This window comes from Protopterus annectens, chromosome 6.part0 (genome assembly GCF_019279795.1).
Source record: "Protopterus annectens isolate FY-2018-M chromosome 6.part0, PAN1.0, whole genome shotgun sequence".
Lineage (NCBI taxonomy): Eukaryota > Metazoa > Chordata > Ceratodontiformes > Protopteridae > Protopterus > Protopterus annectens.
The window spans coordinates 1,069,959,095-1,069,978,629 of NC_056737.1; the positions used below are offsets into that span (position 1 = coordinate 1,069,959,095).

The 19,535-nt window shown below is 37.8% G+C and overlaps 1 protein-coding gene across 1 annotated transcript in view; it reads right to left on the bottom strand.

Annotated features, from left to right (window-relative positions):
- Window positions 1-376: 376 nt before the first annotated feature.
- Window positions 377-19,535, bottom strand: part of EFCAB11 (EF-hand calcium binding domain 11) — a 1,456,165-nt gene continuing 1,437,006 nt past the window's right edge. Inside the window, exon 6 of the mRNA XM_044074693.1 lies at window positions 377-883. Within this exon, the coding sequence (XP_043930628.1) occupies window positions 802-883 (82 nt within the window). The 3' untranslated portion in view covers window positions 377-801. The remainder of the gene's footprint in view (window positions 884-19,535) is intronic.

A 19,535-nucleotide genomic window follows, 5' to 3' on the forward strand; every position in this document is an offset into this window, starting at 1 on the left:
AAAAATAAAACATGCTTTAACAGATTTGTTATATCTGGATTTAAAAGTTCAGTAAAGTCTTTTTTGCCTGTTACTTTTACATTTGTTAACCGGGCTAGTCATGTTATACAAACATAATTCCTTGAATGACACCGTGAAATGGTTTTATAAACGTCTATTTCATTCACAAAAACTAATACTGGTAGTTACACTTATACTGGTAGTCACACTTAGTTGCTCTTATTCAAATCTTTGATTAGCTCTCCTCTGAAACAGCTGTCATAAAAGTTCGGGCACAACACTTCAAACAGGAGGTAAGAATCAAAAACTGTAACTTCAGCAAAATTCACGAACTGTAGCATAATTAAGTTTAAATAATACAAGAGGTGCATGATAATACTGTTTTATAGTATTTTTATTAGCTACAGTTAAATGAGATTTATTTGGAAATCTGTGATGTATCATTTGCAAACATCAATAACTCATACACAGAATATCTGAATAATAAAATGTCAACTGATTAGCAATGTTGCACTAAACATGTAAAAGGGAACACTTTCTGTTCTGAGACAGGCTGATGATTGCAGGTGCTACAAATGGAGTATCTGTTTTATTCATAACATTTTAAAAGACACAGCAGCTTACAGAAAAATCTGTCGGCACTTTGTATCTGGTATTCTGAATAGAGTGGTTAAAAAGACCAACTTTTAAATATTCAGCTGCATTTAAAACAACACTAAAGCAATATTTATTGAAATAATGGAAAATTGGATGTGTTATCTTCTAAGTTTGAAGGTTTATCACAATGTCGTTATGCTGACATCAGACTTCATCTCTTGCATGTCTCATGACAAATTCGAAGTCACTGTAGCTGATGCGACCGTCACAGTCTCGATCTACCTCTCTGTAAAAACAGAAAATATCAGGAATGAGTCTACATTACTAGGTACATTTGTTTATTCAACAGAGATTTAAGTTATTATGAGGTGTATTTAAGTCTCATAGAAGACCTGATAAATACTGACTACAGCATAAAGTTTTAGTGGAGATAAAAAAGTACCTTACATGTATTCCTCTGCAACCTTACTAAAGCCTTCTGCAAATAATTTCACACTTTCTATGTGATTCCCCTGGCTTGGACTTCCTTAAGATGGAGATTTAGCAGTGTCAGTGGCACAACCACTAGCACACTTGTCTTTGGTGCTGGAAGACCAGAAGGCTCTGGGTTTTATTCCCCCTTCCAGTGATTGGATTGCTGACACTACACTGCAACATTAAGGGGGTTCTGCATTGTGTTTCGCCCTTTTGATGAGATGTTAAAACCAAGGTCCCATCTGTTTTAGTTGGTGGCAGCTCAGGTGGATGTAAAAGATTTCATGGCACCTGTTGAAAAGAGTAGTACAAGTTCCTGATGCCCGGGACAAATTTCCCCTAGTAGTAGAAATTCCACCTTGGGTCTGCCATGAAAAGAGGCCACTAGCCTAGTGGGACTTACTTGGTCAACAAAGGATTAATAAATAAATTGTGTTTATAGTGTCATAAACTTAATGTTTTTTGTGTGATCCCAGGCTGAAAATGAAATTGGTCCATTAGTATTTGCACTCTACACCACTTAAGAAAATTCAAAATAAAATAAAATAAATCAGTTCCCAACCCAGGTGCACCCTCAAGTACTGCTGCGTCTGAAGTAGAAGGAGAATAAAAACATTTTTAAGTTTTATTACTGCTAAGTATTTAAACAGCAAGAATTATCACTGAAAGCACACAGTGAGACATTCTGGTGTGATGGCACGTGTCTGACCTTCAGTCACAAGGTCAAACTCATGTAGATAAAACAACAAGACAAATACAGTGTTCAGTTGGCGTGTATATTTGTGACAGGCAGAGACAAAGACAGAGTTACAGCTGAAGCCGAAGCACCTGCTCTGCTGTCTGCTGGGTTAATTATAGCCATTTCTAGCACAAGGTCAAAACGTAATAGGAAATGGCTGGCATTGTCCTTTTCAAAAGACAGTGTGGGAGACAGAGAGGAGTTTGACAATACAGTTCCCACAAGGTGAAATGGAAGACCAACTCTCACCAGAGTAGTACTACTCATGACTGCCTTAGGAATTCACTTCCAGCTTTTAATTTGCTTTCCACTCCCTCTGTTTCATTTAACATATGTGTTCCACCTTTCACTAAGTAAAAAATAAATAACAGTCTTATATTTTGTTTCCCTTCTCTTTGTGCATCCTTATGCATGTGAGAGCTGTCCAGAAAGTGCCCTATCACCATTAGGTTGAATCGCATTGTTCATTGAAGAAAGCACAGATGCAATGGATATGGCCTAACCTGAACCACACAGTATTACATTTGTCTGAATAACTACAGTTATTTGGATACCCCCCATACAGATATATATATATATATATATATATATATATATATATATATATATATATATATATATATATATTTATATATCGCCTAAGCCCGCAATGCTTGACATACTGCCGGCTTACTGACAAGTGGCTACTGCTCTGGGCTACAGGTCTAGAACAAATATAAATTAATATTAATACACCAATCCAACCTGGTTCACTGGAAGTGCAAGAAATGTAACCATTAGCTGGTCCGTGGAGGCTCTGCTACACTGGCACCAACCAGTCTTATGATTGTCCAGGCTCGATGCCCTTTATGAAAGAAATCTTGAGTGAGTAATCAGCTCTGTTTGACCCATTCACTTCTCATGTTCACAGCATTTTAGTAGTTCAGTACCATACCATAAGCAGGTCACCAGAATAAGGTTATAGGTTCATACATGTATACTTGGCTAACACGCACTGTGGCTTTTATAAGCCCAACCAAGCATCCCAACTGTATCTTGCAAGTTTATGTGCCTTGGAGATTATTTTAAGGGATATATGTAAGCTAGGTCAACATTTACAGACTGCCTCTGTCTATTAGAGACATAGGTGCTAGACCCAGGGTGAACTTCTGATTTCCCATCCACTGATCCAGGTTTCTCTTGAATAGGGTTAGGAAAGAGATCTGCTTCATATGGATGGGAAGCCTATTCCACAGAAGGGGAATTCTCTGAGACATACTGTCCCTCCAACATATCTTATTTGTGTCTCAAGTAGAATTTTAATCCCTGACTCGAGTAATTCTGATGCTGCAAATAGGCATAAGGTTCATCACAGTGGGATCCCAGGATGCCTTGTATGCCTGGCATAGATCATATCTCAATAGTCAGTAGGAAATAGAGCACAGAGATAGGGCTTTGAGATGATCTACATAGGACATGCTGTTTATGCCCTGTATTCTTTTTATGAGGAACATCTATGGACACTTCGGTTGTTGCATGTGCCTGGTTAGGTACATACAAAAAAGGGAGATGCACTAAATGATGGACCTGATGAGGGTCAAATACAATAGAACCAAGACATCTTTGGACTTAGAAGCCATGCCTTTGTTTATAAGTTGAGCAACATAGAATGATTTCCTTACTACATGAGATAAATGTTGGTCGAAAGACAGGTTACTATCTCTATACATACCCAAATCATTGCCTACTGGTTCAAATCTTAGGGATGTGTTACTGAAGAGGTAATGTTCTAGGGTGAGTGACTTCCCAAAGGATACTATTATACATTTCTTGACATTGAGTTTTAAGATGGGGCTTTGGCACCAGTCATTTCTGTGTTAGTCCTTCTTGTAGAATGTTAGTAACTTGGTGGGGTTTTGTGACTGCTTCTAGGTTGCAATCATCTGCAAACTTGGTCAGCCAAAGGACCTTGACATTGGCCTTGACTTCCAACAGGTAGGTGCCAAAAAAGGAGCAGACCCAACATAGTGCCCTGAGAGACTCCACTAGTGACTGGCTACTTTCTGGAGATGGTCTCCCCTATCCTAAGTTCCTTGGTCTTATCTGAGAGCCACATGGCTATCCAGTGCATTACATAGGGGTTTATACCTATATCCATGAGTTTGTTTGTAATGTTTGAGTGCAGTACTGTATCAAATGCCTTAGTCGGGTCAAGGTAGGCAGTATGTACCATTTTGTTCTCATCCAATGCCTTGGTGACCTTCTCAAATAAGTCCACCAGGCTTAGTAGACATGAACTACCTTTGCCAAAACCAAACTGGGTTGGATTCAGTGTTTGAATGTTGTCTATGCCCTTATTAATCATATCTATGATAATTCTTTCCATGGCTTTGCATATGAGAATAGTCAGACTTATGAGTCGGATGATGGCCTGTTTTTGTGCAGAGAGATGACCATTACAGTTCTCCATTTACTTGGGCAAAGCCTGTCTGGAGTCTATGGCTAAACACTGACTCCAGTGATCTTGATAGGTCATGTTTCAGGCAATTTATGAGGCATCCTGGATATTATCAGGGCCCACTGATGTAGTATTTTTGGTCTTAGAGAGTGCATCTAGGACTTAATCCCTAGTAATAGTTGGGGGAGAGTTTGACATTTCCTGTGGGAGGCCAGGTGAGAGAAAATGGTAAAACTGGACCCAAATTTGTCAGCCAGGAGATTTGCTACATCTTCTAGCTCCATGTAGGTGGCTCCATTATCAATCAGTTCTGCACACTGCTGTGTGCTGCCTTTGAGGTTTTGCACATAAAGCCTCATTGTTATCCTTTTCCTAGGACGCTATATTTACCTCAAATTTGGCGTTAGTTGACTTAATAATTTGTCCTTAGTTGTTTGTAGTGTTTTAACATGTTCAGTTGTTATACTTCCTAATCTTGGCAATGGCTTTTTTTTATTGTACAACCTGTTTATGCATTTATTCCACCAGGGTAGTTTGTTTTGGAGCTAGTCCGGGGCTTATTTCTGGTAGGCACAGCTCTCTCTATGCATTTACTGACATGATCGTACAGGGTTTCTGTGAACAATTTTGTATGGGCAGCTATGTTCTGAGTTTGAGGTGGGGCTTGAAATTTGACAAGTTATTACTTATTAGTAGGAAGTTTGCCTTAGAATAGCTCATAAATGTTATGGGGTTAGCTGAGGTCACAGAATTGATTTTTATTACAAAGGAGACAGCTTTGTGTTCTGACCTTACCAGAAAGGACACTAAACATGGGGGGCTACAGCATTGTCCCATGTTTGTGAGCAGTAGGTTGAGTGCGTTTACATTCCTAGTAGACGTATGGACTATCTGGTCCAAAGTGTTTGTGTTTACAAAGTCCAGGAAGCTCTGGGGCTGTAAGTCTGGGTTAGTGCAAGTATCCCAGTTTAGAGTGGGTCGGTTGAAGCCACACTTAAATACGGTATTGTGTTGAATGGTGACGGCATCCAGTAAGTCCAAGTATGAGTTATGGGTTTCTTGGATCATAGAGGGTGACCTATAGTTTGTAAGGATATAATATGGGGTTTGCCTTTGGAAATCTGGACATGGAGAAGCTCATGCATGTCATCCTGTCTGACAAGTATTGAGGTGTAATTGTTGATAAAGAATAAGACACCTTTACCTTTGGTCTCTGCTTGTGCTGTAGCTGGCCTGAACATGTGGAAGGTATTGTAGTCCTGCACTGGCGAGGTGCTCTCGGCTTCAAATCATGTCTTATCAACTGCACAAATGTCCACATTGTCCAGAGTGAGGACAGCCTAGACGGAGTGGAGTTTTTTTTTTTTGGACTCCTGGCATTGAGAAACACCTTTAAATTCCCTTGAGTTGGTTTAGCTATGCCAGAAAGTTTGTCAGTTTGAAATGGTCTAAAATGGCACTATACAGAAGGACAATGTTTTAGACAATATTCAAAATCCTAGAGGGGACAGGTACAGACCATCCTTGGCAAAGTAACATGGTCTGTTGACCACATCCTCCCAAACTAACATATATTGTATCCCCTTAAAATGACACCAGAAACTAAGCCAACTTTGTGGAAGTGGCAGTTGCAAACTTGCACCAGGTATTTATCATGCCACGTTTTCTAGGACAATTTGCTTCTTTACCCATGTGAATAATACTGACTTTTAGCATCAGAACAAAGCTACAGCAATGGCTGGGCAATCCACTACGGTATATACCCCCTCAACCAAAGTTTAGGACAAATAAAAAGTCCTCTTATAGATGAAAAAATGTACTCCAATCTGTAGCAAACAGCTAAGCTTGCTCCTTGCTACAGCATCTAGCATTTGCACATACACATATACTGCCAGAAAACCATTTGAGCAGCTGCATAAAGATCATGACTGCATAAATGACTTGCAATACTCCATTCATGCCAGCTGACTGAACATCACTGACTTGCAAGGATCAATCAGCACCTATTCTACAGTACCTATTGCACCCTCCTAACAGCTTGCATGTGGTGTTGCCACCCCTTCACTCTGTTCTATTTATGTGTGGCACTGCATCAGGATCAAAACTTGCACAAAATCCGGGAATCTTCATATGATCCTGCCGACAGCTCACTATTACTCTGACAGACTGACAAATTAAAACTAGAACTGTATTTCACAAGGAAGATGGAGAAAGTTTAAACAACTACTTTCAATAATAATTCTGTTTTTACATACTTTTAATGGCTTCCAAATTCCAGTTATGGGTGTCCTGTTAGTTTTTGTGAGGCAGCTTTAAAACATTATTGTTTTTGAGTAGTACACCTGTTATGTCAGATTCTCATTGTTATGTAGCAGTGCTTTAAAATACTATAACTGCTAGTCACTGCATTTCTTTTACCTTGCAATAGGTTGGCATTGCAGTCGTTTGGATAACTAAGGATCCAGAGAGCTGGGAAAGTGCTCATCAGTATTCTTGGGTGTCCAGCTGAAAGTTTGCAAACCACAGCAAGAGCACTGAGCAATTCAAAATATGATTACAAAACTGAAATTTTCATAAATGAGGGGCACATCACATAAACGGATCAAAATGTTGGAAAATGTTCTAAAAACACCATAGAGCATTTAAATTCTGTTGGTTTCTGGAAGCCTAGTGGCCTCCTGACCCCTTGCTTAACTCATGTCCTTCCACCAGTAAAGAGTACGGATTCTCCATTAAATCTTTTGGTCTGTCTTACAGGGTATGGAAGATAGACACAAGGGGATATGTTGGTTTTATACGAACTAAACCAGATGAGGTTCTCTAACTATGCACAATTAGTTATAACTAGCGGTAAAATAAATGCTAACAATTTTTCATGTTCCCTTTTCCTTAGATTTATAGCTTCATAAGTTGATAGCTAATTACTAGGCCACATTTCTTAATAGGTCCTTCTAAGCCTATCCAATTGTCCTCTCAAAGATGAGAATCAAGCATTGTACCTCATGTCTGTGAGTTAAACACCTTAACCATTACACCAAACCCCAATCATTAGCTGTACGTATTCTTTTTCATTCAATTTCTTTCTTTTGTTCTTTTGGACTTATCCCATTAAATTTTCTTTTTCTTTTACCAATAGAATTCTTTTTTCTTTTACTACTTCTCAATTTATGTCTTCTTCATCACTTATTTCAGAACCTTTTTCTAGGTCCTCTTTATTTTTTTTCTTATCTATTTTTTCTTCTATTTCTACTACTTCTAAAATTTATTTTCTTTGTTCATTTTCCTCTCTTTCTTTTTCCTTACTCTTATTTTCAATTTTGCAATTCATCCATAAATGTCCAATTTTGTTACATTTGTAACATTTCAATTCACTTTTTTTGCATCATGTCCCATTTCCCCACAAATATGACATTTTCTTTTATCACAGCTACTTAACTAATGTTCTTTTCCACAAAAACATATTTTGGGTTGTCCCCAGTATTTCCATTCACATTTCTCATGCTTGGAATTATGTATATTTTTTTCTCTATTTTTAACACAATATTACAATCCCATCTACCAGTCCATAAACCTAATTTATTATATACGTTTGCAATGTCCAGTACTTCTTAACATAAAGTTTTCAAATATCATTTCAAAGTCTCTCTTTCCACCTCTCTTTGAAACTGTACATGAATTATCTTTTTTTGTTTCTCTGTTAAATGCTTTTATCACATAAAGATTCCATGGGTTACAGGTCTTTCTTTTTTATATTCTCCAAGAAACTTTTCCTTTGAAAAAACAATCTCAAATATAATGTCACAAAATGTCTCTTTAACACGAATAACTGCTCTTACCTCATGTGCTTTTACACCCAAAGGAGCTATTAAATTGTCCTACACTTCACACCTGTCAATTTCTTTGTCTTTTTTTACTTTGAATCCTTAGTACATACTTCAGTTTTTCATTTTCATCTGCCTACTTTACCGCAACTCCTCTTTTGTCTTCTTTTACTTTCTCTGCATGTTTTCTTTTCCATCTCACCACTATTCTTCAGGATTGTCTCTGCATCCTCCTTTTGTATTTTCTCCATAATGCCCCCCTCAGAAAACATCTCCTTCATTTTCTGGCTCACTCTGCATCACCATTTCTTTAAACCATCTTGCAAACCTCCCAACTGGAGGGCTGTAATTATATGTCCATCATTTGCTGACTCATCTCCATCAAATAGATTTCTTTGAAACATCTCCTCAGAATGCTACACACATTCTCCAGTCTTGATATTTACTGTCTCGTCCATTTATCTCACCATTCCATTATCCCCTTCTCTCTTGATCTGCCTCCATGTTTCTCCAAGCTGCCTCTGTGTCTGGAATGGAAACAGGAAGTGTTCCTGTGAAATGTGTCTCACTCACAACAATGATGAGTAGTGGGAGTTCCTCAATGCTCTGGCCAAATCTGCCCTAAGAGTATAAATATCTACTCAGGTCTCCCCTGAAAAGAAGCTACTAGACTTGTGAGAATAAATGGGTCAAGAAAGTAAATAAATAAATACATAGACATACTTTTAATGATTACAGTGATGCATATATGCAATGAGCTTATACAAACCGCTCTCCTGCCCTGCTCTCTCCTCCTTAGTCTCCACCTATACTCCCACTCGCACACTCCGCACCTCTAACCAGCAACTCCTAGATATCTAACAAGGAAGGAAAACTCTCTGTAAACTACTGCACAAATCCTCCATATCCCAAACTTGGAATAAACTTCCAACACGCATAAGCTCCATTACCCACCCTATACACTTCAAGAAAGAACTCAGACTTCACTTACTTTACACCAAAACTTGTACATGTCATGACCCTAACTCCACTACTATCCTTTATCCTAATCTTCACCAAATTTTCATATTTGCCTTAACATCTTAATCTACCTCCTGCTACCGCTTCCACCTTATACATGCATTCTCATCTCTCATGCCTCACACTTGCACTATTCCTAAAATACTACTTCCTTAACAGACTCAGTACTACACCACTTCAAAACTGTTATGGATTGCTCTGGCAGTAGTATTTGCTGAGCATGTACCATAACAAGTTTTACTACTATTGTGTATACATCTACTCATCTGATTTACCCTACTCATTTTCTTATCTAACACTGTGGATTTCTATGCATTTGTATTGTAAACTGCAATTTTATGTATTACAAACTTGAATTTTTATGTATTGTAAACTGAACTTTTGTGTATTGTATACTGTCTGTAACTGGAGCTTTTCTCCTCGGGTCTCCACTGAAAATGGGTCTCTGGCCCAGCTGGACAAATCCGGTTAGCAAATGTCAATAAATAAATAAATAAATATATGACAATTTCAGAATAATAGGGTATGATTAGCATGGTCAGGAATAAATGAAAATTATTATCCTATAGAAAAGTAGTAATATTTCCACCAATAAGGATATATATATATATATATATATATATATATATATATATTTTTTTTTTTTGCCCTTATTCACTGTGGATCATGAGCCCCCTCTTGACCAATTAGCCTGTTCATTCACTACTGGGGCGAGGGTTGAAAGAGAAGGTCAGACAACAATCAGGTATTATTCAAAATTTTATTGCTTAAACCCTACTCCTGCATGCACCAGGCAATGTATCAGGGAGGGTATATGCAATAAGCTTAGTATACAGAACATGTCTTCCTTCTGATAGATGTCTTCATAACCCTCCCATCAATGTCTGTAACTGGCTTTAAATAACTGACCCTTTGAATGTAATGTTTTAGAACAAAAACACTCATCCATCTACCTACTTAACTGAGTAAACTACTTGAAACTTCAACAAGACATCTTTTTTCCTCTCTCAAGCAGGGCATCAGAGAGAAAGTCTGTTAGAGCTGCTAGCTACAGTGATTTTATCTGGGGTAACCCTTTGCACTCTGCTTCTTTCCGATACAGTCATTCCCTCACTGCAGCCCTACTGCTCCCCTGAAAAACGTTTTACTGGTGGTTCTCCTGGTCTTCACCAGGAAAACAATACTGCCTTATGTGCCTGCTGAGTGCATATAACCATGCCAACCTCCCCTAGAAAGATGAAGAGGTCATGCCTTTTCACTCCTCCTCCTTTGTCTGACTTTTACAGTGCCAAAGCTACTAATCAAACCCCAACCACCTGAGTTGCAGCTAGGGCTCCATCGCTATGTGCCACACAGCCAGACTATCTGTTATTCTTCATGCATACAATACTGTCATAAAGTGGTGAATATGTAATACCATTAAGATATTATATATGTAATACCAACACCTTACCTGACTGTATAAAATATTCTACTTAGTTTATTTCTAATTACTAAAAATTGTATAAAATTTGTTATCGTTGTTCTACTATTGTAATAGTATGTCTTTGTAATAATCTTTGTACTGTAAATGGAGCTTTTCTCCCCGGGCCTCCACTGAAAATGGGTTTCTGACTCAGTGCACTTTCCTGGTCAACAAATGTCAATCAATTGTTTCTTTTGGCTTTTCCCGGTTAGGGGTCGCCACAGCGGAACTCCGGTCCGCTAATAATCGGTAGTTGATTTTTACGTGCTGGGTTACCAGCCCTGACACACAACCTTCAACGAAGGTACGCCCATTCACGCATGTCTCCACGCAGAAGACACTCTAGCTGAGAATCGAACTGGACAGTGTCTTACTGTGAGGTGACAATGCTACCGCAGCACCACCGAACTTAATATTTATAGGAAGCTACAAGATTCCACTAGTAATTAAAAGCCGAATGGTATAAATGTAACTTTACTGTCACAGTGACCTCTCCTCAAAGGTCTTCTGCTATGGTAAGCACAGTTACACAAAACTGTACTATCTTTTTCATGGTGAGTCAGTGTGACAGCAAATCATAGCATATGGGTATATTGCTAAGCAGTAACAAATTTCACTAGTGAGATGGTAAAGATAAACAAAGATGTACCAATAAAACTAATTGCAGAATAGATTAGGTCTCTTGATTATAACAGATGTTCATTTTATAATTAAGACATAGCACAATAGGTTATTCTGCTCCATTAAAAATGCTATATACGATGCTACATTTAAATTGTTTTATTATTAATAACTGTTTGAAATAAACATATTCAAGAAATAACTATATAAATATTGCTGCAGCTATAAAGTAGAAAGTGGAGTCCGAATGGAGAGATGATAAAATCAGCAAGCGAAGGAAAGTAATATAGCTGGAACTGAATTCATCCTCAAGTCTTGGATAAGTATATTCACAAGGTGGATTCTGCTTTTACAAAATCTCACCAAGATGACACTGATATCTAGACTGCATTTTATATACAAATAAGGACAGAAGTAGGTTAAAAAATAAAAAAAAGTCACAGAATAAGAAGTGTCCAATTCTGGTAGGTACACTGGTGCCAAGACAGGAAAAAATGACTGTGTGGAAACCTCAAAATTCAGACACATTCTTACAATGGGGCTAGGCCAGATGTATTATTACTGTTATGCAAGAAGCCCAGAATTTCTGGATGGAAGATATTCAAAAAGATTAAGTGAGAAATTAACGGAAAGAAAAACTGTCAAAAGCTTCAAATGCCAACTTTCTTCATTAATACAACAGATTCATGAAAAACATTATACAGGTCAAGAAACCCTGGGTTGGTTGGAAAAAGAAGTGACCGAGGAAATGCGAAAATATAAAGAACAAAATCTAGAGATTTTTGAAAGGTATAAAAAAGAAACATGGACATGGGAAAGAAAGAGAGATCTGATGTAGTACAACACTTATACCAAGCATAAAGCCAAACTAATCAATAAAAAAGCAGCTCCAAAGATATTTGAAGAGAAATACAGGAAAGGCACCCACATATGGAAAATTTCACAGTACAAACAATAAGATCACAAAGGGGTAACATAAAACAGAAGATTAGTAAAGTACAAGTTAAATAAATGGAAGCTGAAGAATACCTGGAAAGTGAACGATTTTGTGTAGAAAGTCTAACACAGGTTAAGTCACGACATGATGGAAGAATGAGTCCCAAAGTAAGGAGAAACATGAGGAGTGGGAGACATACAAAGAAATATGGACATGTGAAAGAAAAAAGAGATTTAATCTTCTTTTTCATTTGGCTGTTCCCGCTAGGGGTCGCCACAGCGGAACACCCATTTCCATTTCTTCCTTGCTCTGTCACACCAACCACCTGCATGTCCTCTCTCACCACATCCATAAACCTTATCTTAGGCCTTCCTCTTTTCCTCTTACCTGGCAGCTCCATCCTTAGCATCCTTTTTCCAATATACCCATCATTCCCCCTCAGCACATGTCCAAACCAAGGTAAACTTGCCTCTCTGGCTTTGTCTCCAAACCGTCCAACCTGGGCTGACCCTCTAATGTACTTATTCCTAATCCTGTCCATCCTCGTCACACCCAGTGCAAATCTTAACATCTTCAACTCTGCCACGTCAAGCTCTGACTCCTGCCTTTTTGTCAATGCCACTGTCTCCAACCCATATAACATAGCTGGTCTCACTACCCTCTTGTAGACCTTCCCTTTCACTCTTACTGGTGCTCGTCTGTCACAAATCAGTCCTGACACTCTTCTCCACCCACTCCATCCTGCCTGTATTCTCTTCTTCACCTCTCTTCCACACTCACCATTACCATGAACTGTTGATCCCAAGTACTTAAACTCATCCACCTTCACCAACTCTACTCCCTGCATCCTCACTATTCCTGTGTCCTACCCCTCATTCACACACATATTCTGTCTTAGTCCTGCTGACCTTCATTCCTCTCCTCTTTAGAGCATATCTCCACCTCTCCAGGGTCTCCTCAACCTGTTCCCTACTTTCACTACAGATCACAATGCCATCTGCAAACATCATAGTCCATGGGGACTCCTGTCTGATCTCGTCTGTCAACTTATCCTTCACCATTGCAAATAAGAAAGGGTTTAGAGCTGATTCTTGATGTAATCCCACCTCCACCTTAAATGCATCCATCACTCCCACCGCAGACATCACAGTTGTTACTCTACCCTAGTACATATCCTGCACCTTACATTGCCACTCCAGACTTCCTTGTGTAATACCAGAACTCCTCTCTAGGCACCCTGTCATATGCTTTCTCTAAGCCCACAAAGACACAATGCAACTCCTTCTGACTTTCTCTATACTTCTCCATCAACACTCTCAGTGCAAACATTGCATCTGTAGTGCTCTTTCCTGACATGAAACTGTACTGCTGCTCACTAATCATCACCACCCTTCTTACCCTAGCTTCCACTGCTCTTTCCCATAACTTCATGCTGTGTTCAGTTTTATCCCTCTGTAGTTACTACAGCTCTGCACATCACTCTTATTCTTAAAAATCGGTACCAAAACACTTTCTATCCATGCCTCAGGCATCCTCTCACTTTCCAAGATTTCATTAAACCATCTGGTTAAAAACTCCACTGCCATTTCGCCTAAACACCTCCAAGCTTCCACGAGTATGTCATCTGGGCCAACAGCCTTTCCGTTCTTCATTCTCTTCATAGCTATCCTTACTTCCTTCTTGCTAATCCGTTGTACTTCCTGATTCACTATCTCCACATCATCCAACCTTCTCTCTCTCATTTTCTTCATTCATCAGCCCCTCAAACTACTCTTTCCATCTGCTCAACGCACTCTCCTCACTTGAGTACGTTTCCCTCATTATCCTTTATCACGCTTACCTGCTGCACATCTTTCCTAGCTCGGTCCCTCTATCTAGCTAGTCAGTATAGGTCCTTTTCTCCCTCCTTAGTGTCCAGACTTTCATACAACTCTTCATACGCCTTATCCTTAGCCTTCGCCACCTCTCTCTTTACCATGCACCTCATCTCCTTATACTCTTGTCTACTTTCTTCATCTCTCTGACAATCCCACTTCTTCTTCACCAACCTCTTTCTCTGTAAACTCTCCTGTACTTCTTCATTCCACCACCAGGTCTCCTTGTCCTCCTTCCTCTTTCCAGATGTCCCACCAAGCACCTTTCTAGCCATCTCTCTTACTAGCTCTGCTGCAGTTACCCAGCTATTTGGTAACCCTTCCCTGAACTTCACCTCACAATCACCCTTTTTCATTTTTCACCATTTGATCTTTGGTGCTGCCCTTACACTCCTCCTCCTCTTCTTGATCACCGTCATCCTACAATATTTGTGCAAATGAGAAAGAAAAACTAATCAATACAAAAAAGTAGCATCAAAGATATCTGAAGAGAAATACAGGCAAAATAATTTCGATATGGAAAATTTTACAATACAAAAAATAAGAAAACAAAGGGGGGAAGTAGAAAACAGGATTAGTAATGGATAAGTTAAAGAAATAGAAATTGAAGTTACGGATGACCTGCAAAGTGAAGGATTTAGTGCAGAAAATCCAACTCTAATATCATCACAGCATGACAGAACAATAAGTCCCAAAATTAAGGAGAAACTTGTGGAACAGAAAGCATCTGATCAGTTGCCATATGAAGATACTTTAAAGCTTTCATAGGTTCATAGGTTGGTACTAGACTATCGGCCCTAGGGAGTTGCACAGCAGCAAAAAGTGGCAACTCTGGCACAGTCAATGTTGTGGAGTAACAGGCCAGTGAGTTCCCTATGAGACAGCAACAGATGACATAGGATGAAGCTGAACAGAATATGTCACAGGAAGATGTTCTGGAACTTTCCGTAGAATACCCGCAGGAAATGGAGAACAAAGACTGCACCCTTCATTTAGAAGACAATGATCAAAGGGAAGAATTGCTTGATTTAATAGAGATGGATAGACATATTGTGATCAATGAAAGAAACAGATTATATAAAATCAATAAGATGTAAAATGTTAGAAGTCTGATAAAACAGAGTAATCAAGACTGTTCACAGAAATTCATATGATACAACAAAAGTAAACAGGATATATTACTGTGCAGCTAAATTAATAACACAGTCTTACTACAAAACATATGACAATAAGGGAAAAGAAGGGAAGAAATCATGATATTATGGAATGAGGGAATAGAGAAAACTATAAAGCAATTAAGACTAGAAGCATCACTGTTAGAAGAGTACAAAAGAGGGAACAGATCAACAAACATACTTAGAAAGGTAGACATGATAAATGCAAGATGCAGTATCAGAACAGTCCAGGATCTATCATAAGCAATTGCAAATAATAAACTAAAGATATCAGCAAAGACAGAAAAACTTAAAAGATATGCAGATAAATATATATGAAAAGTGCAAAATAATTCATTGATGAAAAGGAATAGAAATACCACCAAAAAAGAAGAAACAGACACATTCTGGAGACATATCTATGAAGATCCTGTGGAACATAACAAAGATGCTGGATGGACAGAAGAACTAAAGGGAACAGTAAGAGGTTCAAATGTGCAGGATATGAAACGGGATGAAGTAATGGTCAGAGAGAATGAAACAAAATAAGAAAAGCCCAGGCCCAGATGCAGTACCTAACTAATGACTGAAAGTATTAACATCTTTACATGAAGATTTAGCCCTGAGTAAGAACTATTTATATGCGCATTCCAGACACCAACATGGTCTACAACAGGAAAAACAATACTCCCTCTTAAGAGTGAACCTACAAGCTATCATGAAAGCTACAGACCAATAACTTGTCTTCCAATGACATATAAATGTTATACTGGAATTGATGCCGATATAGTTTATAGTCATTTAGAAGAAAACTCAATCATGGCAATAGATCAAAAGGGTAATAAAAGGAAGTCATATGGAACAAAAGCTCACATGTTGTTAAAGTCATAACGGAGAATTGTGAAAAGGGGAAGGACCTAAGTATGGCATGGAGACTACAAAAAAGCATTTGACAGTATCCCACATTCATGGTTAAATGAGTGCTTACAGATGTATAAGATACACCCTATACTGATCGATTACATTACGGTGACCATGACACAGTTGGTAGTTTACACTGCATCTAAGCCAAGATGATGGACAAATTATAATCTCTAGGATAAAACTTCAAAGGGGATATTCTAGGGTGACTCTGTCACCATTTGTCTTTTCTCTTGCCCTTAACCCATGAAGCTGTCTATTTAAAAAGATCATGGTGACAATTTGGCTCCCAGAAAAAGTACAAAGACTTCTCATCTTCTTTTTTTCAATGATTTAAACTGTATGGCTCATCAGATGAGGAACTGAAAGCACAACTGCAAGTCATCAAAACTTGTCTTAATGAATGAGCAAAAGCAACCTTGAAAGCAGGATCGACAATAAAACATGAACAAATGCAAACAAAACTTAGTAAGGAATATTTTAGAAGACTAAAATTACTACTGAAAACAGCCCTGACATCTATGAACAAAACCCAACCTATAAACCAATTTGCTCTTCCTGTTCTAACTTACAGTTTTGGAGTGATTGACTGGCCCCAAAAGGTATTGAATCAGTTGGACAGAAAAGCAAGAAAAATACTTCAAACTTATCAAATGATTTATAAAAATCAGTGTATACAAGATTATATATTATCCATTTTGAAGGAGGTATGGGCCTCCTTGAAATTGATTACATGTATAGATCTGCAATCATAGGACTGCATACATATCTGCTGACCTCACAAGATGCAAACATAGTGAAAGATTGAAGCATGAACAGAACAAGCCTCGGATGACTTTCCTGCATAGTTTAGCAGAAGCATATCAGTATCAAGCGGGAAAGGAAATCAAACCAGAAGTAGACAAAAATCAAGCAGCAACTGAATGTGCCAAAAAAACAAAAGAAAGAATATAGCATGAAGGATCAGATGAGAAGGCAAGAAATGTGGAAAATGCAAAAATATAGATGCAAGTACAGAAAACTCCTGCAACAACCTCATGTTGATCAGGATCTGATGTAGGAATGGCTAAAGACAGGTGAATTTAAACCAAAAGAAGAAAGGTTAATATTGGCAGCCCAGGACAGTGGACTATGTACACATTGGTTTACAAAGTCCATTGAAGATATCAGAGAAACAGACAAATGCAGGTTTTGTAAAACAGAATTGGAAACAGTTACACATCTTGTTACTGGATGGGTACAATAATGGCAGAAGGTCCATATACCGAAAGGCGTAATAATATGGCAAGACTGTTGCACTGGGGATGATGCAAACATTGCAATATGGAAGTACCCGAGAAGCAGTGGAAACATGATCCACAAAGTGGTACAGAAAATGATGAAGTTTATATTACATGGAATCACCCATTACCAACAGTTCAAAAACTAGTTGCAAGAAAACCAGGTATGATAGTTCATGAAAAGAAGAAAAAAGTATCATTGATAACTGAAATTGCTACACCCAGTGATTACAGTGTCTTACATACACAGAGAGACAGAGTAATAAAATACCAGGATTTGTAGGCAGAAATGAGGGCACTTGGAAAGAAGGACACCCGGACAGTTCTGACAGTAGCAGGAGCAACGGGTATCATAACAAAGAATTTACAGTCTTATTTGGATATGCTGTCACTCCAGAAGAATTGGAGCAGGAGTAAATTCTGGACACATTGCAGGTGCCGTGAAGAGCACTTTTGGCTATTATCAAAGACTGAAACAATACTAATTTCATGAACTTTAATCATACTTTGACTTAGGAATGGGGCCCATTCCTATCTTGGTATTAGAAACTCAAAAGACTTGGAGAAATTAAACTGGTAGGAAAAGATTTATTGCATGCAACTATACCTTTGAAACTACTGGTTTAAAAACAGAGTTGAATCTAAACAAGGACATCAGCTGAAAAGGAAATAATCTCAAACACATCTGTTTATTTTATTTATTTATGAACATACGTTGCTATCCTAGAATTCTAGTAAGCGTAAGAATTTTGAGTACCTACATTACTTACAAAGGTATACTGAAAATGCACCCCTATTGAAGAAACATTAAAACTCAAGTGATACAGATATAACCACAAAAAAAAGCAATGGCCTGATTAATTTTGAAGTATATATACAAAGCACAAAATAAATGTATGCAAAAGACCACTGAATTGTTTGCTTAAACATATTTTAACAATATATATTAAAAAAAACTAGAGCAAACATGTAGTTATATATATATTTTCCATTAATAATAAATGGCAGGACTTGCTGTTTGTTGATTTTTTTCAAAAGAAGATAAAACAGTAAGAAGATATAAGCTCAGCAGTTAGACTTTCCTTTAAGACTCTCGCCACATAAACAATTATGGCAAAGAATTTAAATAACTGAGGAAAAATCAGAATTTGTTATTTTCATTTGTTTTAACATTTTTCAGCAGGCCTGGGAAGAAAAGCCCATCATTCTTACATACAATAAGTAACTAAGTTGATTTCTATAGTTTTCTTAGAATACATTTAGAAAAAAATGTAGACAGAAAAAAAAGTAATTAGAGAATATTCAGTTTGCAATAATTGTATTGCAACAAAAAGATAAACAGAAGACACTACATTGATTCTGTTGTATAGCAGGCAGTTGGATTTATGCAAAAGAAAATGGGGACCAAACAGTTTTAAAATATATCAACTGAAAGATTAATAAGGGAAAGATAAAGTTTAATGAAAATTGTGATTTTAAGTTATGCTTATGAAAATAAGATTCTCAAAATAATTGTGTTTAGGTAGGAGGTTTAAATGAAAGATTGTGAGAAACAAAAGTGTTGATGGATTTATTGAGGAAATCATCCTAGTTCTTCAGGTGAAAATATATCAGCTTGATGACAGGAGTTTGAATGAATCATATAGCAATAACTGACGACGTCGGTATGATACATTGAAGATTTACCCACGGTTGGCATGGTTTAATCCCGAGGGCGAACCGTGGGTATATGTCAATATACCACAACCACGGAGTCAGTTATTGCTGTTATACAACGACATTATTTAAGAAAAAAACCTTACTTTTCTTAAATAATGTCTTTGTATAATGTTGCATTACTGTTCTTCCGTGGCTTGTGGTATACTGCTTCCCTGAGTTGATATACTGTACATGCGTATGGGACTTGCGTTCCCAGGCATACCCAGTATATCAGTGCTCGGGAAAGTAAGCAACGGAGAAAAGAAGATCTCCGTTGCTTTGCTTTTCCTTTCTTTTTTTTTTAATTTAAAAAAAAAAAAAGGTTTGGGAAGTTTAGGGTAGGAGAGAGACAGAATGGAGGAAATACAAGGGAAATTGGGTACGTGTGTCTAGTTTTAAACAGCGTACCTGATTTCCCTTGTATTTTCTGCATGGTGTCTCTCTCATATGCCTGGAGTCTGGACTACAAATCTTGTTTTAATTTTGTTGAAAAAATA